Source organism: Aulonocara sp. 'chitande type north' Nkhata Bay, linkage group LG3 (genome assembly GCF_057382095.1).
Source record: "Aulonocara sp. 'chitande type north' Nkhata Bay isolate Kocher_YH1m ecotype deep benthic linkage group LG3, A_spYH_male_GT1.1, whole genome shotgun sequence".
NCBI lineage: Eukaryota > Metazoa > Chordata > Actinopteri > Cichliformes > Cichlidae > Aulonocara > Aulonocara sp. 'chitande type north' Nkhata Bay.
In genome coordinates, this window is record NC_141346.1 from 11723559 (window position 1) to 11745511 (window position 21953).

The window sequence follows — 21953 nt, forward strand, 5'->3', positions numbered from 1 at the left end:
CTGGGACAAACCACAGTGAGCGGCTACAGAGTTTAGTTAAGGTGGTTCTAACATGTGACCTGTTGAATTATTTACAGGGATTTATTTTCATTTAAAGCATCATTTGTGAAGTTTTTATGAAGTTTACTTCTTTTATGTTCTTTGTGTAACGTTTAGATTTTCTTCTCTGGTGTTTTAACTCTTCAGGTTTCCTGTAACAGAGATGTAAACCACCGTTTTCTGATGCTGCTGCACTGGGACATAAACACGGCCACTTTATTAGGCACACCTTGCTGGCTGCAGGTTATAACCCCTGCTGGAAACATCCCCACAGATTTGGATCCTTATTGCCATGACAGCACCACACAGCTGCTCCAGATGCTGCAGGATGCTGGTCAGGGCTCTAACAGTGAAACTTTACTGAAAGTAAGAAACCTGAGAGGAAATAAACTTTGACTTTAGTAAGCTGAGCTCTGAAGCTGTGATGGAGCTCAGTCGGTGTGAAGGCGGCTGCTGTGTAACAAGTGTTTGTCTGAGGTGCTGCGACTGATCGTGGTCATGTTTATTTAAAGAAGTCGGTGATGAAGCAGGCTGTGCAGTCCGAGCTCTTCATCAGTTAACAGTACTCCAGAGCTGCTGCAGGGAGCTGACTGTCCTCCAGGTGGCGCTAAGTGAACAAAGTCCAAAGAAATAAACTTGGACTGTTTTTTGAAGCCTAAATAAAACGTGAATAAACTTTATAGATACATTTGAAACCAGCTACTCTGTGACTTTACACACTCACACAGTAACAGAGCTGATTCCTGATTGGAGCAGCACAGAGTTAGACTTCTTTTCTGGCTGTGGATTGGTTCGTCAGGATTTCCCCCTTTACAGGTTTAAAAACAATCTCTGTTTTTACATTTTTTGACCTCCTTCTTGTGTCTAAAGGTGAAGCAGCACCAGCCTCCTCTGATCCTCATGTTGTAGCTCTGTGTGTCCAGCAGGGGGCAGAACACCTCCAAACTGTGCCAGCAGCTCTCACTGTGAGCTCAGACATTTGTGGACACTCAGTTTGTTTGAACATAGTAAATAATCAGAGCTTCTCACGCTGTTTATGGGGACACCACCTGCCCGAGGGTGTACTGTGTCAGAGAGGTGGTGTATGGTGCTGGGTGTAGTCTCTCTGCTGGTTCACAGTTTTTACTGAGGAGCTGTGTTCATGTCAGGAAGGTTTCGTCTGATCACTGTGGTGCAGTTTGGTTTACTCTGTTTCTGAGTGTTTGTAGGATCAGTCTCTGCAGGTCACCTGATACCTGGCAGTGAAGTGTTTATGAATCAGCTCCGTCAGATTTAATCCAACAGAATAACATGTAAAACACTCCAGGGCTTTTACTCTGAAACTTTCTCCAGAGCTGTCTGGAGTTTTCTTACATTAAAATATTCTGGTGGAGGCAGAGTGACAGTGTTGTAGATGCTGCATTTTGAAGCCTCAGTGTTTATATTTTTGTTCACAGCCATGTAGACAGAGAGGCAGAGAGAGACAGTGCTGTCACTGAGCTACATGTGTCAGAGCTCAGATGAGGCCCACACATGTGTGTTATCTGTTGTTGCTACACACAGTTAAGATATGGAACATGTGTGTAACCAACTTTCATAGGTTTTAATATCCTGATGTTGACAATTGATGCAAATACAATAAAATAATAACTACACATGTTATGTGTTAGTCTTTAATACAGCTCTCCAACACACACACAACAAATAAATAATCAGTCACTTTGATTTTTTAAAATCAAATTTATCATTATTTTACTATCATATTTGCAAATCGTTACATAAAAATATTATTAACTGCTTTTAGAAGTAGAAATGATTTATGAGGTTTTAGATATTTAAGATAACTAGATTGCCACCTATTGAATTAATGCACATTTTAAAACATCAGAAGCTGGTGGATAATAGAAGACAACTTAAGGAAGCGTTTCCCTTTTTACATGGTGAAAAGAAGATGACCACTGAAGGTGGAATGGTGAAAATGATTGTCATATATTTTAAAACTAACCCAGAGACATAAAAACACCTGATCTCCAGTCTCTAGACGCAGTGAGGCTCCATTAGAAGCTGTTCCGAAATGTGAGGCCTGACGCTCCCACGCTGAAAAAATGCGTTCTCCATTCTTAAACAACACAACAGCTACACCATAAACAGGATCTCCAGGTCCACATACGTACCACTCAAAGTGGTAGGCTCCTCTCACTGGTGCAGTGAAAATACCTGTGGGACATTTGTTAAGTGGAAAATCAGATGTTCGAACATCGTGAACATCAGTCTGACATCAACATAGCTGAGAAGTGACATTCAGTCTTATTACCTGTGTGTGGGTTGTAGGCATTTCCAATGTTTGTGACAAGATGTTTAAAGACAAGCGTAGTGTGTGTGTTAAATGGGCCAGTAATTCCACCACCTTCAGCCAGTAAAGAAGCTGAAAAAGCCACCTGTTTGACTAAGAAAGAGAGAAATGTCATGAATTTAACATTTTTGCTGCGGTGTCCCCCCCCCTCCCCCAAAAGACGAAATGAAAAAGTTTTAGTGAAAGCATTTGATAGATTTCATTCTTACAGAAGCCAAAACCAACTAAGAACAGCTGCAGTGTGGTAGCTGTCCACAGACAATTTGGAGGAGGAGTGCTGAAATAAATACATTTAAAGAAAAGGTTGTAGATATGTTTTGCCACACAGTGTGTAGCAGTCTTCTTGGTAACTGGATTGCAGCCTTAATACACAAAAAAATACACAGATATTTTAAGATGAAAATAATCAGAGCCATGCTGACTTCATCACATTACCTAGTAGCTGTTGATCAAGATTTTCAATTGCAGTCCTCTGCTTATCCACTTCCTCCAACTTTGCTGCATTGTCTGAAAAAGAAAGTTTAAAAAATAACATTCTCTAAAAATGTATAAATACCCTGTGTGTGTGTTAGGAGTTTTAATTATTGTTCTAACTACAGAGTGCTACTGAGGATATCGTCGGGTGGTGGAAGAAATCGTTCGAGGACCTCCTTAATCCCACTGACATGTCTTCCATTGAGGGAGATGAGTCTGTGGACAAGGAGGATGGCTCGTCTATCACCGGGGGCGGGGTCACTGAGGCAGTTACACAGCTCCTTGGTGGCAAGGCCCCTGGGGTGCATGAGGTTCGTCCTGAGTTCCTGAAGGGTCTGAATGTTGTTGAGCTGTCTTGGTTGACATGCGTCTAAAATGTTGACCTTCAACAGGTCCTGGCATCCAGCTCCCACTGGAGCAGTATGCAGCCATGGTCCTCAGTGGAAAAGGGTAGAGCGCCCACTCCGTGTCAGGGACGTGTTCCTGCACAAAGTGGAGGAGTTTAACTATCTCAGGATCTTGTTTAAGAGTGAGGAGAGTGGGAGATCAACAGACAGATTGGTGCTGTGGCTGCAGTGATGTGGACTCTGTATCGGTCCATCATGGTGAAGAGACAGCTGAGTGAAAAAGTAAAGCTCTTTCCTATCCAACACGTTGCAACACGTTCTCACTCCCAAAGCGTAACATTTCACGCTAGGTGACAAATCGTCAACATATTACGTTTTCGGCTACCCACAACGTTCCTAAATGACGACCTCGGAAAAAAGAGGAAATATGAGAACCGTCTGGACTCCATCTACACGTTTTCGCTCTTTTTCTTCAAATCGCTTAGAAACACGTTATTTAACATCATTATAGTCCTGGATGAGGTCAGGAATAAGGTTATGGTCAGGGCTAGGGATAAGGTTAGGTTTACGGCTGGAATACAGGGCTGGAACGTCTGTTACCGCGGGAGCGTCATTGCACTGGATTCCAGACATGACCCACCGCGTACCATAAGAACGCCGAAGGTCTCCTTTCGCGTTCCTCAGGAACGCCGCGGGACGTGACAAAACGTCGACATGTTACGCCTCGGGAGTGAGAATGGGCTGTCCTATCAGTTTGTCCCCACCTTCACCTATGGTCACGAGCTTTGGGTAATAACCAAAAGAATCAGATTCTGGATAAAAACAGTGGAAAAGAGCTTTCTCAAGCCTGGGAATGCCTTGGTGTTCCCCCGGATGAGCTGCAGGTGGGGGCCGGGGAGGGGAATGTCTAGGCTTCTGTGCTTAAGCTGCCGCCCCTGCGACCCAGCCTTGGATAAGTGGAAGATGTATGGTTGGGTTGAAACTACCCTTAGATAAATTATACTTTGCACATATTAGTACATATTACATTTCCCCCACTGAACCCATAAAAAGCACAAATTTTGATGATTTCATATACTTTAACCTATAATTATTAATCTCACACATTGGAATAAATGAACTCTAACAAATAATAATGAATCACTAATATTCTGTTATACAATGAAACATGTGTACATACAGTACCTTGTTGTTGCTGTTTAAGCTTGTCAATTTCAGACCTCTGTCTCTGAAGTTCAACGTTCTGCATTTCCAGGTCTTTCAGTTTTGCGACATGGTCTGACAGAAAAGAACATAAATAACTCAATATGAATTTTATTTATCTGCATCATTTGAATCCCTTTTCATTTTTCGTAGGCTAGATTATTGAATAAATAATGAATAAATAATAAAAATAAAAAGATTAATGAGAAACGTTAGTGATAGATTCATGAAGTGACATTGATATCTCTGTAACGCAACAGGGGCTCATATGAAGGTTTCCTCATGCTGTCATTTTTCTCACTACCTGACATCATACTCTACCTTTATTCTCTTGTTTTAAGGTCCTGATTTCCACTTTCTGTTCAGCCACTGAGGCAGTCAGCTCTCTGAGCACAGCATGGATTTCCTGTGGACAGGGTTGTTGGTTTGAAATCTGCTGGTCAAGAATTTCATTGTCTGCCTCTGTCTGATTTGTGGAAACAGAGCAGACCAGAAGCAACAGCGAGAACTTCAGCGTGATCTCCATTCTGTCAGTGAAAACTCAACAGTATCTGTGTGTCATCTGCAAACCTGACTGACTTTTATATTACACAGTACAGAGGGGAGGTCACTGTAGCATTAGATTCAACCTTATTCTAGTGAATCAGTGACTAATGTAATCTTTATGACTTCAGATGCAGTACAAGGAGAAGAACAAGTGAGTATCAATGATTGTCAACTGATAGTAAAACATGAGCATGTGTGTTTCCACCAACTGACCAGAGCTTAGAGGACAAATATCAAAATGTGTGCTCAGATACAGATGTTTAAGCAGCTGTGAAAGAACATATCTGGAAGTTTTTGGCACTGAGGAAGTAATTGCCTTTGATTATGGAACTCCTCTAATAACTCAGAGCAAAAATACTCTAAACGACCTGCACCTGTGTGTAATCTAATGTCAGTACAAATACAGCTGCTCTGTGACGGCAAGAGAATATTGGGAGCAACAACACCATGAAGTCCAAAGGACACACCAGACAGGTCAGGGATAAAGTTAATGAGAAATTTAAAGTAGGCTTAGGCTACAAAAAGATTTCCCAAGCCTTGAACATCCCACTGAGCACTGTTCAAGCCATCATTCAGAAATGGAAGGAGTATGGCACAACTGTAAACCTACCAAGACAAGGCCGTCCACCTAAACTCACAGGCCGAACAAGGAGAGCGCTGATCAGAAATGCAGCCAAGAGGCCCATGGTGACTCTGGACGAGCTGCAGAGATCTACAGCTCAGGTGGGGGAATCTCTCCATGGGACAACTATTAGTCGTGCACTGCACAAAGTTGGCCTTTATGGAAGAGTGGCAAGAAGAAAGCCATTGTTAACAGAAAACCATAAGAAGTCCAGTTTGCAGTTTGCCACAAGCCATGTGGGGGACACAGCAAACATGTGGGGGACACAGCAAACATGTAGGGGACACAGCAAACATGTGGGGGACACAGCAAACATGTAGGGGACACAGCAAACATGTGGAAGAAGCTGCTCTGGTCAGATGAGACCAAAATGCAAAACGCTATGTGTGGCAGAAAACTAACCCTGCACATCACTCTGAACACACCATCCCCACTGTCAAATATGGTGGTGGCAGCATCATGCTCTGGGGGTGCTTCTCTTCAGCAGGGACAGGGAAGCTGGCCAGAGTTGATGGGAAGATGGATGGAGCCAAATACAGGGCAACCTAGGAAGAAAACCTCTTGGAGTCTGCAAAAGACTTGAGACTGGGGCGGAGGTTCACCTTCCAGCAGGACAACGACCCTAAACATAAATCCAGCGCAACAATGGAAAGGTGTAAAACAAAACATATCCATGTGTTAGACTGGCTCAGTCGAAGTCCAGATCTAAATCCAATCGAGAATCTGTGGCAAGATCTGAAAACTGCTGTTCACAAACCCTGTCCATCTAATCTGACTGGCATACTGACTGGCAATATGATGTAATCTGATCAAGGCATACATGGAACACCATAACCAAGTGGCCGGCATAGTGTACAGGAACATCTTTGCTGAGTATAACCTGGAAGTCCCGAGGTCAAAATGGGAGATGCCCCCAAGGGTGGTGGAGAATGACCGAGCTAAGATCCTGTGGGACTTCCAGATACAGACGGACAAAATGGTGGTGACTAACCAACCGGACATAGTGGTGGTAGACAAACAGAAGAAGACGGCCATAGCGGTTCCGAATGACAGCAATATCAGGAAGAAGGAACACGAGAAGCTGGAGAAATACCAAGGGCTCAGAGAAGAGCTCGAGAGGATGTGGAGGGTGAAGGTAACGGTGGTCCCCGTGGTAATCGGAGCACTAGGTGCGGTGACTCCCAAGCTAGGCGAGTGGCTCCAGCAGATCCCGGGAATAACATCGGAGATCTCTGTCCAGAAGAGCGCAGTCCTGGGAACAGCTAAGATACTGCGCAGGACCCTCAAGCTCCCAGGCCTCTGGTAGAGGACCCGAGCTTGAAGGATGAACCGCGCCACTTCCCCGATCACCTCATATGTGTATGTAAGTCTTCTGTCTCCCTTTGTTCATTGTTGCTTTGTCTGTGTTCCCATGTCCTCATAGTCATAGAGTCATAATGTGTGTCATAGTGCCCTCATAGTTATCACAGTATGTCATAGTTGTTCATAGGTTTCTTAGTTCTCCTGTCACCAGCCAAATAAAGGCTCGCTTTTGGTTTCAAGTTCCATCTCTCTGCCTATGTCTGTTCGTGGGTCCTCTACATACACTCCACAACCGAGACAGGAAAGGAACCTGATAACAGCTGAACGTTCTTTTGTACACACGTAAAATAGGTGTGAAAGGCAAAATTATAAATTGTTTCTAAAAAAAATTAAATAAAGCTGTTTTATTAAATGAATATATACATAATGCAAATGTGCTCATAAATGAGTTGACTCTGTGTTTTCAGAGTTAACAGATTCATTCAGCGTTATTGTCTGGATCTGAAATATTGCAGGTACACGCAGAGTGCAGAGGATTTTTACACATACACTGATAATTGTTTTCTATAAGTCTCTGGGTCAGGAAGTCCAAACATGATGTCCTGAACTGGGCCTTAGAATACGATGAAGGATAGCATTAGATAATCAAGGCTATACAGGATGTGTTTTTGTGTCCATGTGTTTCTGATTCCAGGAGGAGCAGATACCAGGTGAGGTCGGATGTGGACGGGGAGGATTCGCAGCAGACTGCCACGTTGGATTTGGGAGAAGATAATAATATTTTGTCATTGTCAAAGTATAAAAGCTGTACAGCCCATTTCAGGGTTAGGGTTTGGGTCAAAGTGAAACTAGAAATATTTAGAATAACAATGAGTTCAAAGCGTGAGGAGGTCTGATGTTCCAACAGTGTTCAGGATGAGAATTATTACCTGCAACGCTCCAGTTTGACCTCATGGTGGCAGTGCCGTCTCACTGTTATAATGGCTACACTCAGACTACAGGAGAGAACAAGAGGCTGTACTAAAACTCTGATGTTTTATCATGTGTTTATGACATCATGCTGACGTCAGCCTGATAATACCTGTTGATTCAACTTAACAGCCAAGGTTTCCAAGGTTCTTAAATGAACCACAAACTACAGGGTAAGAGTGAGCTGCTGAAAGTCAGATCTGTTCTTCAAAGCAGACTTTCAGCTTTATTACAAACTAAGAGTCGGATCAGCACAAATACTGACACAGAGATGGCTGCTGGCACTGCGCTGCTCTGCTGCACTTTGCTGTTTGTCCTTGTCTTCGTCTCTGCAGGTGAGATTGAACTAAACTGAGGTTCTCTCTGAGATAACAAGAAGTACAGGAGGATTATTTTCATCTGGATTCAGTTTGTCTGTGTGTGAAGGAGACACGAGGCTGGGTGGACACGTAACATCTGTAATCCAGCTCGACAGAGACAAAGAAGTGTAATGTGTGTGTCAGTGTGATGTGTTGTAGTGTCAGGAGTCAGTATGCAGCTACAAAGCTTCTTGTTCAGTGTATACAAACAGCTGTAGCTCCATAAAGGCAGCATGCAGAGACTCACAGTGTCTTATAATGAGAGGCTGCTTTCTCTCACACATTATGTTCACTTATTATCAGCACATGTTGTTGTTCTGTGGAAGCTAACATCTTGTAGTTTCTGACACTTTGCATGTTTAGCATGAGGCTAAAATTCCCCCTCAGTGGGTCACTGGTGACCTGCTGGATGTTCAGAGGTTCATTAAATCCAACATGACTAAAAACTCAAATGTCAAAGTGTTGTTTTCTCTTTCAGACCAGAAAACCATCTCAGCTGAGTCTGGACAGGACGTCACTCTGACATGTCGAGCTCCAAACAACAACATTAGAGTAATAAAGTGGGAGAGATCTGACCTGAAGCCAGATTATGTGCTTTTGTACCAGGATGGTCTCTCTGATTCAACACACCAGCATCCATCTTTTAAGAACCGGGTGGATCTGCAGGACAGACAGATGAAGGATGGAGACGTGTCTTTGATTCTGAAGGATGTGACAGTTCATGACGCTGGAGCATACGAGTGTCGTTTCTTCATGGAAGAAACTCGCTCATGGAAGTTAATCAGCAGCCTCAACCTGATTGTTACAGGTGAGTGAGTAGAGTTGAGTGTGTGTGTGATCAGAGGTGAAGCTGCTTCCTGGTTGTTGATGTGTGTTTGTTGTATGGATGAGCTGGTGGATGTCAGAGGTAGACAGATGTTTCTCCAGCTGTTGTCTTTGTGGCTGGTAGTCTAGAGTTGTAGAGCAGCATTGTTTGGTTAGAGCAGAAACAAAGACATTTATGAATCCATCTCTTCTTCTCTTGCTCTCTAACTCGTCTGTAAACATGTGTGGAGAAGCTCAATGTTAAAGCCTACAGCTGGAGGGGGAGGGGAGGGGTGGAGCTGGTGGTAAGTCTGTGAAAGTGAATCACAGTCAACTACAGCCCCTTAAATTGCCTTATTACTCGATGCTGAGAAAGCATTCGAACGGGTGGAGTGGGATTATCTGTTTTATACTCTAAATAAATTTGGATTTGGCCCTAATTTCATTTCATGGATTCAGTTACTTGACTCCTCACCTATGGCACGTGTTAGAACAAATTTGTTATTCTCTTCTTATTTCCCACTTCTCCGTGGTACGAGACAAGGATGTCCCTTATCCCCTCTTCTTTTGCGTTATCAATTGAACCATTGGCGATTAAACTGCGAGCTGACAGTTGCATTAAGGGCATCTTCAGAGGTGACCAGGAGCACAAAATATCCTTATATGCTGACGATCTCCTGCTGCATATGTCAGAGCCTTTATAACACTGAATAAGTATATCCCTGCATTTATTTGGAACGGCAAAAGTCCATGAATTCGTAAAGATTTCATGCAGAGAACTAGGCCAATGGGTGGATTAGCCTTGCCAATTTTTCAGTCTTATTATTGGGCAGCAAATATTCAAAATATGCTGGATCAGTAATTTTACCACAGAGACTCCAGCTTGGCTCCAAATTGACTCATCCAATTGTGGCAAAATGTGCCTATCAGCTTTGTTGAGTTCAGCTCTCCCATTAGAACTGTACACCTATAAATGTAACCCTTTGTTGTATGACTCGCTCAGAATCTGGGTGCAATGTAAGGTTTGGGTTACACTTAATGTCAATTAAAGCACCTATCAGCTCAAATCATATGTTCCCTCCCTCCATGATGGATTCTGCCTTTAAAATATGGGAAAGTAATGGACTTAGAAATATCAAAGACCTTTTTGCAGATGGAATTTTTCTCATTCACGCAGCTCCTGAAGCAGTTTAATGTTCCTCGCAAACATTTTTTCCGCTATTTACAAGTTCACCACTTTGTAAAGAGTCGATTTCCTTCATTTCCAGAAGTACCTGAGGAAACTTCTTTGGATAAAATTATTAATATAAACACTCATAAGAGAGGGGCGATTAAAGAAATGTATGCTATATTATTAGATCTTCAATCTCCTTCTCTCTACATCCTTAAAGCTCAGTGGGAGAAAGACCTTGGGATGACTTTAACAGATGGACTCTATGTTTTCTCCATAGGGTACACTCTTCTTCTATATGTGCCAGACATGGGCTGACCCCCTGTGTAACAGATGTAAAGCAGAAACAGGTTCACTCCTTCATCGTCAAAGGAGCTTGCAAAGAAAAGCGTCTGGACTTCTTTAAGTTACTTGAAGACGTTTCACCTCTCATCCGAGAAGCTTCTTCAGTTCTAAGGTCAAATGGTGGAGAGTCCCAGATATAAACCTAGTGGGAGTGACCCCCCACAGAGGGACAAAAGGACCCCCTGATGATCCTCTAATCGCCTGAGCCAAGGTGTGAAACTGGGTGTGGGTCCCAATCAGCCAGAGTTTCGGGTGAGTTCATTGTGAAACCTGGCCCCACCTTATCATGCGAATTCCTGAGATCAGATGGCCCAGGATGTGAGTGGGTGTTAAGGCGTCTGGGAAGGGATCTCAAAACTGGATTATAGATGGCAGAGAGTTGGTGTCGTAAACCCCCGCCTCTGTTCAAAGATGGTCGCTCACAGTGGACATAGATGGCTTCTTTCACTCCTCTTTCAAACCATCTGTCCTCTCTGTCCAAAATGTGAACATTGGCATCCTCGAAAGAGTGTCCTTTATCCTTAAGATGCAGATGGACTGCTGAGTCTTGTCCTGTGGAGGTGGCTCTTCTGTGTTGTGCCATGCGCTTGTGAAGTGGCTGTTTGGTCTCTCTAATGTAGAGGTCTGGGCATTCCTCGCTGCACTGTACAGCATACACCACATTGTTAAGTCTGTGTTTTGGCGTTTTATCTTTCGGGTGAACCAGTTTTTGTCTGAGCGTGTTGCTGGGTCTGAAATGCACCGGGATGTCATGCTTGGAGAAAACTCTCCTGAGTTTTTCTGATACACCGGCTACATACGGGATGACAATGTTGTTGCGTCTGTCTTTCTTATCCTCCCTCGCTGGTGTCTGGTCTTTCACACCTTGTCTCAGGCGATTAGAGGATCACCAGGGGGTCCTTTTGTCCCTCTGTGGGGGGTTACTCCCACTAGGTTTATATCTGGGACTCTCCACCATTTGACCTTAGAACTGAAGAAGCTTCTCGGATGAGAGGTGAAACGTCTTCAAGTAACTTAAAGAAGTCCAGACGCTTTTCTTTTCAACCTCCTTTGACTACGATGACCTGGATGACTGAGAACCTTCACAGACATATTCACTCCTTCATAGTTTTTGGCCCCAATCTTCATAGCTATTGGGTGTCTACCCATATGGAAAAGATGCATATAAATCTTATAAAGTTTGTATCTGTCTTGTGTGAAACTTGTATGAAAAGCATACAAGAGTGAAAACAGATTAAGATCCCTTGAAAATCATATAAATGAAACTTGTATGTTTTGGATATTTACTAAAACAATATAAGAAAGTAATGAGAAAGTGGCCACTTTCATGAGTAAATCATATAAGCCTTATATGATTGACTGTATGAAGTAGGCCACATCTTATGCAAGTCTTATAAGTTTTTTCTATTTCTTTTCCATATGGGTATATTTAACACCTTTTCAGAGATATATAACGTTAATTATGATCCCTCTGCTCTAATCTTTGGGGTGATACCTCAAAACATCACTTTGCCAAAATACTATTCAAATTCTTTGCTTCACTCATTGCAAGGCGCCTTATACTTTTAAGATGGAAGCAGGAAGCTCCTCCCACACATGAACAGAGGCTTGCAGAGCTCATGAAGTTTTTGCATTTAGAAAAGATGAGATATACACTGGTAGGTTCAACCACCAAATTTCTTGAGGCATGGCAGCCTTTTCTAATGTACATGGAAACATTTAAAATGACCACATTGTCATGACCAGATACCATCCATCCATTTTATTTTTGTTGTTGTTGTTTGTTTGTTTTTTGTTTTGTAGGGGTTTCTTTAGTTTGTTTGTTTGTTTTCTTTCTGTTATCTTTTGGGGTATTGTAAAAACTGAACAGCAAACTACTGTATGTTCAAAGTTTTGCTATTAACATGCTGCTGTAACTGAAAATAAAATGAAAAAAATAAATAAAACTCAAATGTCAAAGGAAATAAACAAAATATTTAAAGTCAATCATTCTGATCATAATTGCACTTTGACCTTTAACCTCTCTGCTCTGTGTTGTTTCCTCTTTCAGATCAGAAAACCATCACAGCTGAGTCTGGACAGGATGTAATTCTGCCATGTCGAGCTCCAAACAACAACATCTTCACTCTAGAGTGGGAGAGAGCTGACCTGAAGTCAGGAAATGTTCTTTTCCGAGTTGGTTGTGATATTATTCTAGATGACCAGCATCCATCTTTTAAGAACCGGGTGGATCTGCAGGACAAAGAGATGAAGGATGGAGACGTGTCTTTGATTCTGAAGGATGTGACAATTAATGATGCTGGAACATACGAGTGTCATTTCCTCATGGTAGAAGCACGCTCATTCAAACACAGCTTCATCAAACTGGTTGTTGTTCCTCCAGGTGAGTGAGTAGAGTTGAGTGTGTGTGTGATCAGAGGTGAAGCTGCTTCCTGGTTGTTGATGTGTGTTTGTTGTATGGATGAGCTGGTGGATGTCAGAGGTAGACAGATGTTTCTCCAGCTGTTGTCTTTGTGGCTGGTAGTCTAGAGTTGTAGAGCAGCATTGTTTGGTTAGAGCAGAAACAAAGACATTTATGAATCCGTCTCTTCTTCTCTTGCTCTCTAACTCGTCTGTAAACATGTGTGGGGAAACTCAATGTTAAAGCCTACAGCTGGAGGGGGAGGGGAGGGGTGAAGCTGGTGGTTGTGAGTCTGTGAAAGTGAATCCTGCCGGTGCCATAGCTGGTGAAAACGTACTTAGTGCAGACACAAAACGTCCATCAGCTTCAAAGTGTGTCAGAAAAATGTCCACATGGTGACTGATGGATGAGAGAGGTCCCATTGTTGTTGTTGTGCACAAATCATTGAACAACACAAACACTTAGAGCTGCTTTCAGTGCTGCCTGTTTTGTTACTGCACACATTTCTGATGGTCCTACAGTCCAACGTAGCAAACGTCTCCCTGAAGCCTCTTCTTAGAGACCAAAGGTTGGATCAGAGCGAGCAGCTGAAAGGACACATCTATGAATGCAGTCAGAGACTTTCTCACAACCTCACACTTCATCTGGTCACATTTACACTCAGGTTCTCTGTTAGTCACTGAGATTACAGACTCGCACATTTAAAATAATCTGAATGTTGGATCAGATGAAGTTAATATTTTTTATTTCTTGAACATATGTTTAATTAGCATGTTGCTAAAGCTTTAAGTAATGCACTGGTGACCTGGTGTATGTTAACAGGTCAATTAATCAAATCCAGAATAACTCAAATGTAAGCTAAACAGCATAAATATTAAACATAAACAACATCATATTTCCCCCATGGCACAGTCCACTCAGCACTTCCTGGAGTTTCTCATTTGATCGTTCATTGACACTCATGACTTACAGAGACTCTGATCATCAAACACAGGAATAAAACAAGCAGTGAGCACAACAAAGGATTATTAAAGAAGGAATATTAACTCTATTCTAACTCTAGTAACTCTACACCAGGAAACCACCAAATCTTCTGCAAACGTGATTTTAACCAGTCAAAATGTTTTTGGATATTTATTCAGTGTAGAAACCTAAAAAGTCAGTTTTATTTTTAGATGTTTGGTTGTTTTGAACAATTATATCAAACTGTAAGTATGATGTTTGGTATATAGTATTATATATTGCATGGTATTGATATATTGCACTGTTTGAAGTGCTTCGTATATAAAAGTAGTAAACTGTGTACACAGTGTTTGGTGTGACAGAGCTGTTGTCACTGAATCACAGGTTCAGATGTTTCAGCCTCATAATAAACAAACACGTTTTCAGAGACTCGAGGATTTGACCTTCCAAAAGTCTCAGACATGTTTTAATGAGCTCTCACAGTCTGCAGCCAAACAGGTCAAATTATAAAGAACAGCTGGATCAACCCAACATGACCTCTGACCCCGAAGCAGCTGTTAGACCTGTGTATTTGAAAAAAAATATGATTTTTTTATGGTGAAAGCAAGATTCCAGACTGCAGTTTTGGTCAGATCATGTTTTTAAATAAAAAGCAGAAAAATCAACATTAACATTTTCTCACTTTATAAATGTTATGAATGATTTTTTCATCTAATCTCCTGAACTAGAAGAGGACACCTCACAGCTGTTTCTCACCTGCAGGTCAGCCAGGAGGACACAGAGATGAACTGTGAGTCGGACGATCTGAGGACAGACAGAAACTCTCCTGAACATCCAGCAGTCGACTCTGATGATCATCATGTTCAGACTCGGACCAACAGTGTGTGTCTGTGCTGTCAGTGACTCTGAACTACAGTTTATTCATCTTGTTCATGAGATTTACTGACACAAAGTCAAACTGTGTTACAAACACACATGAATTTCTGATCTCAGAGTCAGTGAGTGTTGGAGCTTCAGGTTAGACAAATTAACTATTTTATGTTGGTGTGATTGTTTATTAACTTCATGTGACTTTTTCTTCTTTAAGTACAGTCCACTGGAAAACACTTTGTATAAAAATCATCTCTTTGGCTGACATTGTTTTTAGTTTGTAAACCAATCTTACCCAGTTTAACAGATTGTACAAACTGTTAACGTCTCTCTCTGATCCTGCACTGAGAAGTTTGACAACCTCTTCAACTTTTCTTTAACATGACACACTGTTCAGCTCAGATTTAAACTGCTTTGACCTTTGACACCAGCAAAACATCCTGAACAACTTTGCTGGGTTGAGACCTGATTACTTTTCATAAACAGACCCATGAGACTCAAAAATATGAAACATATTGTCACATTTTATACTGTTGTATAGATGATGCAAACTTTTGTACACTGATGCTTTTTTGGGTGAAGTTTGACTCATTTGTTTAGATGGATTTTCAGATCCACCAGTTTGGCTCAAGTTAGAAACATTGTGATTTTAGGGAAAATTGCCACTCATAATGTATAAATATAGACGTCATGTTTGTGTGGATTTGTAATGAGACAGCAGTGTCGGAGGTCACAGTCATCCTGTTGCCCACAGAAACAGACTCCTCCTGTGAATTAGTAAAGTAACACATGGAGCGCATGAGGAACAAAGGTCATACATGTATCTCCTGAAGTGGATTCTGGGTCTCTGACTTCCTCCCACAGTCCAAAGACATCAACGGGTGTTTTTTATTTATCCGTGTATGCTGTGTGTGAATGTGTGGTTCCTACAGAACTTAATGGTCAGTAACACTAACATGTAAACATGAGTACATCACATCAGCACATGAAAGAACAACAGTGTGGCATTAATATTACAGCAGTGAGGACAGTGTGATGAACTGATGCTCTGATCTCTGGTCTGACCAAAGCTTTAACTCCAAACATCTCTCCACTGTTAGAGCTTCTGCACTGTTTCAGGTTCAAATCATGGTTCATATTTTCATGGCCTGATGGTGTGACGCCTCCACCTACATCACTGAACTGCTCCACTTCTGTACTCTTCTCTCTGTGGCCTTCTTGAAACGTCCTCTTGGTGTTTGTGGGGTTTTTCTCAGTTCATGTGTGCCTTATAAGAGTTTGTTTTTTAAAGACAATGACAATCAGTGAATTCCTTCTGTGATTGAATGAAATATGAGCACTATGTAAGTGTGTAAGTGTTAATAAAGATTTACATGTACCTGTTGAATTCTCTTCTCATTGTTTTTGTCCCTCCAATAACAGACAAACCTCTGTTTCTGAAGTGCCTTAGAGCAACGTCTTCCTCTGTAACTGAATGCTGTGGGTAAACATGTCTTTACTTCTGTGCCTGAAAACAACATCTCCCTGTAGAAAGTGAAGGCTGAGCTCACTCAGATCACTCAGTCAGATCAACTGAGCTTAGAAATAAACTGATTTGTTGATTTTACAATGCTGTGATTGCAGCTATTCCACAACTCTCTCTGTTAATGGTACACATGGCCACTGATTAAATGGTCATTGATCAATGATCATTATTCTTTCGGATAGCGATTGAGATTGTGGATAGAAGTGGCAGAAATGGGCTTCCTCCAAAGAGTGGTTGGTCTATGCCTTAGAGATAGGGTGAGCAGTTTGGCTATTGGAGGGGCTCAGGGTAGAGCTGCTGCTCCTTCACATCGAAAGAAACCAGTTGAGGTGGTTTGGGCATCTGACGAGGATGCCTCCTGGGTGAATTGTTCCATGCATGTCCCACAAGAAGGAATCGAATGGAACTGAAGAAATCACTTGGAAGAGTGACAAAGCATTTCTCCAATTGAATGCGTCCAGATAAACAGAATCAACCTTTTGTGACACTTTTATAATGTTCAACACGATTACTAACAGATAACACACCCAGTGCACTAAACTCACTGTGTGCAGGACTTTGTTTGGTGTTTACATAAATGGTAAATGGTCTGAATTTCTATAGCGCTTTACTAGTCCCTATGGACCCCAAAGCGCTTTACACTATATTCAGTCATCCACCCAGTCACACACTGGTGATGGCAAGGCAGACATACATTGTAGCCACAGCGGCCCTGGGGCGCACTGACAGAGGCAGGGCAAAATGAAAACAAACTACAAACTGCTGAGCTGTTGAACAGCTGATCCAGCCTTTAGTCTGAGCTGCAGTCAGTCACACAAACAGACTGAACAGGATGTGTTCTGTGCAGCACCTGCATGTAAAACAGAAGCAAAGCTGTTCCTGTGAAATGAAACTGAAAGCCTCTCTGAGCGTCTCCCTGTAGAAAATGGAGGCTGAGCTCAGTCAGATCACTCAGCCTGCAGACAAATGGAGGCGTGTTTGAGACGTGCAGATAAACAGTCACAGCTTAGTGTCGGCCTCTGAGGGCTCAGGGCCGTCCTGTTGTCATGTTATCAAGTGCATGACGGCTCTCTGCACACACTTTGAGTCCTTATGCACATTTTCACGAGTCCTCATCTCTGTGGACCTGAGGGATTACCCACAGTTCATAGTGTTGTGATTAGGGATGGGTATCGTTTAGGTTTTATCCGATACCGGTGCCAAATCGGTACTTTTGAAACGTGCCGGTGCTCAAACGGTGCTCAAACCGGTGCTTAAAGAATGGAGAAGACAAAATTGGTCCAAAAACTTCTCATGTTCAGCTGGTTTTATGTAAAAAGATAACAATGTTAGCCTTTTCTGCAGCTATGGGGCATATATGGTATCACTCTTGGCTGGAAGCAGTGCTTAAACAATGGAAAAAATACAAACTTTGTCCAAAAACCTCTCATGTTCAGCTGGTTTTATGTAAAAAGATAACAATGTTAGCCTTTTCTGCAGCTATGGGGCATATATGGTATCACTCTTGGCTGGAAGCAGTGCTTAACCAGTGGAAAAAATACAAACTTTGTCCAAAAACCTCTCATGTTCAGCTGTTTCCCTCTTTTTCTTTGGTCATTTTAGCCTTTTTGGCCAGGGTGAAGGGAACATCTGCCATCAAACAAGAAGACAGCCGCATGTAGCTATGATGATGTTTGCTAGTTCACCTTACATGCATTAATGTAATAACGTGGTTAGCCTACTCAGCGTAAATTACACACGAACAACATTAAGCTACTCACGCAGAGAAGAACGGCTGCTGCTGCCATCAAATACGGTGCATTTCTCGGCTTTAAAAAAAAAAAAAACGCTATGCGTCGCCAGGTGTTTCATCGGATTTGATGTGTTACCTCCTTTGCACAGTATCAGCTTAAAGCACTTGTTGCTGCTGAGTTTGCATATTTTGCTGTGAAGTACAGCCAGACTTTTGACCGCTTCGCCTTGGACATTTTTAATCTGTAGCTCTGCTCTAACAGAACGTACGTACCTGGCCCCGCCTACTATCCTCGGAAACGTAAAATGATTGGCTAGGAGTGTATCACAGCTCAGGGAAAAAAAGCACCGAAATAAAGCACCGAAATGTGCGCTGCTTTTTGGTCTGGTTACTACCGTTTATGTCAGAACCGGTGCCATCATGGCACCGGACACCGGTACCCATCCCTAGTTGTGATGGTGAAAGCATTAAGAACAAGGATGGAAAATAAATAAATAAATAACCAAACTGAAGGTTCAGAGGAATGTAGCTCATCACAAATGCTTCATGATGAAGTTTTCACAATGATGAATAATTTGATTATTTTACAGTTTCTTCCTGTAAAGTTAGAGCCTGAAAACAGACAAAATCAATCAGTAAATGTCAGATCACACGACGAGGTCTGAGGCACCACGACAGTTAGCATCACAGCAGAGGTGACAAAGTGCTTTCTGTGGCCTGTTTATCTTCAGTTCTTTGAATTTAGTTAGACATTAATTTCATTAATTAGAATTAATTTCAGTACATTAAACATTAGCAGAAGGATGGAGAGCGTGCTATATGTATTTCTTGCACTTGCACAAACACAAACAGCAGCTCTTCTTGTTTTTCAATCTAGAAGAGAATTTAGATCAAGAAATTTCCATGATCATTATGATTTGATTTGATTTTATAGGAAATGTAGTTTGACGTGTTTCCAATACTGAGGATGAGGATACACTATAAAAAATTTAAAGCTACTGTTAGTTTTCCTGTCTTGTAAAAAGTAAAGTTTTTGTTCATGCACAGAAAATGAATATTTTTCAGATTTCAATGGACTTTCTGTCATTTTTGTTTTGTTTTGTTGGGGTTAAAACGATGCCACCTTAAAATGAAACTGAAAAATAAATATTGACATTAAGACAAGAAAAAAGTTTTCACACTTACATCTTTTTTCTTTCTTTTTTGCTTACAGTTTTTTCAGTTTCAGTTTGCTGGCACTGTTTTGGCGTCTGGGGGCACGATTGTTAATAACAAACACACAAATATTACATCTTTTGAATCTGTGATGACATGTGACAATATGATGAAGTTCACATGATGTAGCTTCTCTGCCAACAACACAAATGAAAGAATAAATAATTTAAACCAAAGTAAGAGTTTATTGTTCAAATACAGAGACACTCTCACACTGACCTTTGTTGTTTGTTCTCTGTCCTTCATACAAACATTTGGTGCTTACAGACTCTGTGAACACTGAGTTTTCAGGCTTTTCTAATGCTGTGTGAGCAGCAGGAAAATACAATCAGAGCATAAACACACATACATACAAGGTCAAAGACGAGTAGCTACACTTTTTAAACGCAATAACTGATCACTGATGTGAAGTCAGCGAGTACCGAGGTGAACTTTTCTTATCTTTGAGATCTATTGAAACAACTACATTAAATCATACTGCTGAGTGACAACAATAGCGTTATCTAAGGTTAGAGGGTTACCTAGGCAACCAGGGATGTGCATAACCATCTGTCAGCTACAAATTGATGCATGAACGATGGGATGAGTTCATACTTGGATGTAATTTTAGTGAAACAGCTGATCGAGGATTAGTGTTGTTGAGGTTTTGTGGTCCACAGCTCACACTCACATAATGAGGTCATATTTGATCTTATAAACAAAAACACTGATCCCAGGTCTGTAACACTGTTCATGGATACTGAGGGTAAACAACACACACAGCTCACAAAGATAAAGAGAAAACTGAAACCAGATCTTGATGATTGAAAGATTCAGGTGTGAAAAACTTCATAAATATGTAATCTGAGCTCAAAATGATGTAACTACAGTCAGTGGAAACAAAACCATCAAAGTGAAAAATGTTCAAGTGTTGATTTCATTTGTTTGAAGAGTTAAAAGTAGGCGTGCACAACAAAATGTCTCAGTGAGCTGTGTCACACTCAAAGTCAGAGCTTTCTGTGTCAGAAAGAGGCTAAATCACCATGGTAACTGATGGTGAAAGATCACCTGGTCAGGAGCATTTCATGTTCAGAGTTTTGTTTTTAAATCAGCTGTTAGAGCCACGTTTTCACTGTGATGTCGATTCTCTGCTGGAGGAAATGTTTCATATGTGCAGCTTGTTAAACTGTAACTTGCTGAAGCCACTGAGTGAAGCTAAACTGCACATCACACTGTTACAATGTACCTGTATTCATGTAGTGGAGACATTAGTGAAGTTATCAGTGAGTAACGTCTCTGATTGGACTGGGTGGCGCTCACAAGGACCATTTTGTGTAGAAGAAAAGTCACATGGTACATGAAACGCTCCTTTTCATCTGAGCGTGCTCAGAGCCTGAAGCAGAGAAAGGTGATAATCACCACGGTGATACCTGCTGTCTCTGACTGCAGTTTCAGGTTTAGTTGAGCCAGCTAACACAAAGAAAGCCTGACTGTGTTGAAGTTGATTTGTAGTCACAGCCCTCTGGATGTTCCAGTTACTATGAAATGTAAAGACTGTTTTTAAAGATGAAACTCGTCCACTGAGATGAGCTGTCAGCAAAAACAGAAGCAGCCATTAAAGATAAAACTGAAATAAACCTACAGTGCTGTGGGCCTGCTGTCTGTGCTCAGTTCATCTGTTTCTGCAGGATTTTAAACACTGACAACACCCAGAACTCTGAACAGCAGCAGCAGACTCAAAGCTGGAAAAACCTCTGAGACATTTTAAACCTGCTGCACTTAAACAGGAGGCTGGTTTGTTTCCACTCTCTGCTGTTGTTTATGTTTTCTGTAGATCAAAAAACCAACAACAGCAACAAGAAGCAGAGCAGGAACTGACAGACCAACAATCAGTGCAACAGATCCATCCTCCTTCTCTTTGTCTTCATCCTTCTCTTGTCCTCCTGTCAGACCTGCAGGTGAGAAACAGGTGTGAGGTGTAGGTGATGAGTGAAGAACAGAACAGAATCCATTTCCTCTTCAAACTGCTGTCAGACATTATCTACTGCACTCTGATCACATCACTCAGACCAGCTGCTTTCTACAAAGTCTCATCAGCAACATCTTTAGAAACAAACATCAACAACCAGGAAGCAGCTTCACCTCTGATCACACACACACTCAACTCTACTCACTCACCTGGAGGAACAACATGAAGGTGGATGCTGCTGATGAACTTCCATGAGCGTGTTTCTTCCATGAAGACACGACACTCATATGTTCCACTATCAGCAGTGTTCACATCCTTCAGAATCAAAGACACGTCTCCATCCTTCATCTGTCTGTCCTGCAGATCCACCCGGTTCTTAAAAGATGGATGCTGGTCATCTGGAACAAAGTGACCGTCCCGGTAAACAAACACATATTCATCTCCCAGGTCAGCTCTGCTCCACTCTAAAATAAGGATGTTGTTGTTTGGAGCTCGACATGTCAGAGTGACGTCCTGTCCAGACTCAGCTGTGATGGTTTTCTGGTCTGAAAGAGGAAACAACACAGAGCAGAGAGGTTAAAGGTCAAAGTACAACTGTTCACTTCTACAGCAGCCAATCAGAAACACACAATAAAAGATTGTCTTCTGTTATTAGATGATGATCTTTGATTGTGTTTCTTCTTGTGTCCCTTCAGGCGTCACCACAGCGAGTCTTCTCCTCCTCCTCACCTGATCCCGAGCATCTTCATCAGGGCTGATTTGTGACAGAAGGACAGCAGCAAGAGT

At 41.8% G+C, this 21953-nt stretch overlaps 3 protein-coding genes across 7 annotated transcripts in view; 1 reads left to right on the forward strand and 2 right to left on the reverse strand.

Annotated features, from left to right (window-relative positions):
- Positions 1-21953, reverse strand: part of LOC147333966 (butyrophilin subfamily 2 member A2-like) — a 148683-nt gene that overhangs the window by 19776 nt on the left and 106954 nt on the right. Inside the window, exons 2-3 of one of the 2 annotated variants that reach the window (XM_086286463.1) lie at positions 21377-21712; positions 20553-21150 (exon numbers count right to left, since the gene is read on the reverse strand). In XM_086286463.1, the coding sequence (XP_086142589.1) occupies positions 20978-21150; positions 21377-21712 (509 nt within the window). In that variant the 3' untranslated portion in view covers positions 20553-20977. Of the gene's footprint in view, positions 1-20552; positions 21151-21376; positions 21713-21953 lie in introns of those variants that run through there. The other variant, XM_086286460.1, reaches the window with a different exon arrangement.
- LOC147333968 (complement C1q-like protein 2) lies at positions 1846-4921 on the reverse strand. Of its 4 annotated transcripts, none has more exons than XM_086286711.1 (4): positions 4717-4921; positions 2807-2878; positions 2333-2464; positions 1846-2235 (listed from the first exon to the last, which is right to left on the reverse strand). In XM_086286711.1, the coding sequence occupies exons 1-4, from the start codon at positions 4919-4921 to the stop codon at positions 1952-1954; spliced, it is 693 nt and encodes a 230-aa protein (XP_086142837.1). In that variant the 3' UTR covers positions 1846-1951. The 4 variants fall into 4 exon arrangements, with proteins under 4 accessions (XP_086142837.1, XP_086142836.1, XP_086142838.1 ...); XM_086286710.1 differs by lacking the exon at positions 2807-2878 and adding an exon at positions 4378-4470; XM_086286712.1 differs by lacking the exon at positions 2807-2878 and adding an exon at positions 4378-4435 and having other exon boundaries at positions 4712-4921.
- On the forward strand, positions 7989-16114 carry LOC147333969 (matrix remodeling-associated protein 8-like). Its single transcript, XM_086286647.1, has 4 exons — positions 7989-8169; positions 8672-9001; positions 12564-12896; positions 14640-16114. Exons 1-4 carry the CDS (start codon positions 7989-7991, stop codon positions 14669-14671), a joined length of 876 nt encoding a protein of 291 aa, XP_086142773.1. The 3' UTR covers positions 14672-16114.

Coding starts and splice junctions, on each gene's coding strand:
- LOC147333968 (XM_086286710.1), bottom strand. CDS start 4,921: ATGGAGATCACGCTGAAGTTCTCGCTGTTGCTTCTGGTCTGCTCTGTT. Junction 2,465..4,377: donor GCTTAAACAGCAACAACAAG/GTACTGTATGTA, acceptor TCTCTTTCTTAG/TCAAACAGGTGGCTTTTTCA. Junction 2,236..2,332: donor TGCCTACAACCCACACACAG/GTAATAAGACTG, acceptor AATGTCCCACAG/GTATTTTCACTGCACCAGTG.
- LOC147333969 (XM_086286647.1), top strand. CDS start 7,989: ATGAACCACAAACTACAGGGTAAGAGTGAGCTGCTGAAAGTCAGATCT. Junction 8,170..8,671: donor CCTTGTCTTCGTCTCTGCAG/GTGAGATTGAAC, acceptor TTTCTCTTTCAG/ACCAGAAAACCATCTCAGCT. Junction 9,002..12,563: donor CCTCAACCTGATTGTTACAG/GTGAGTGAGTAG, acceptor TTCCTCTTTCAG/ATCAGAAAACCATCACAGCT.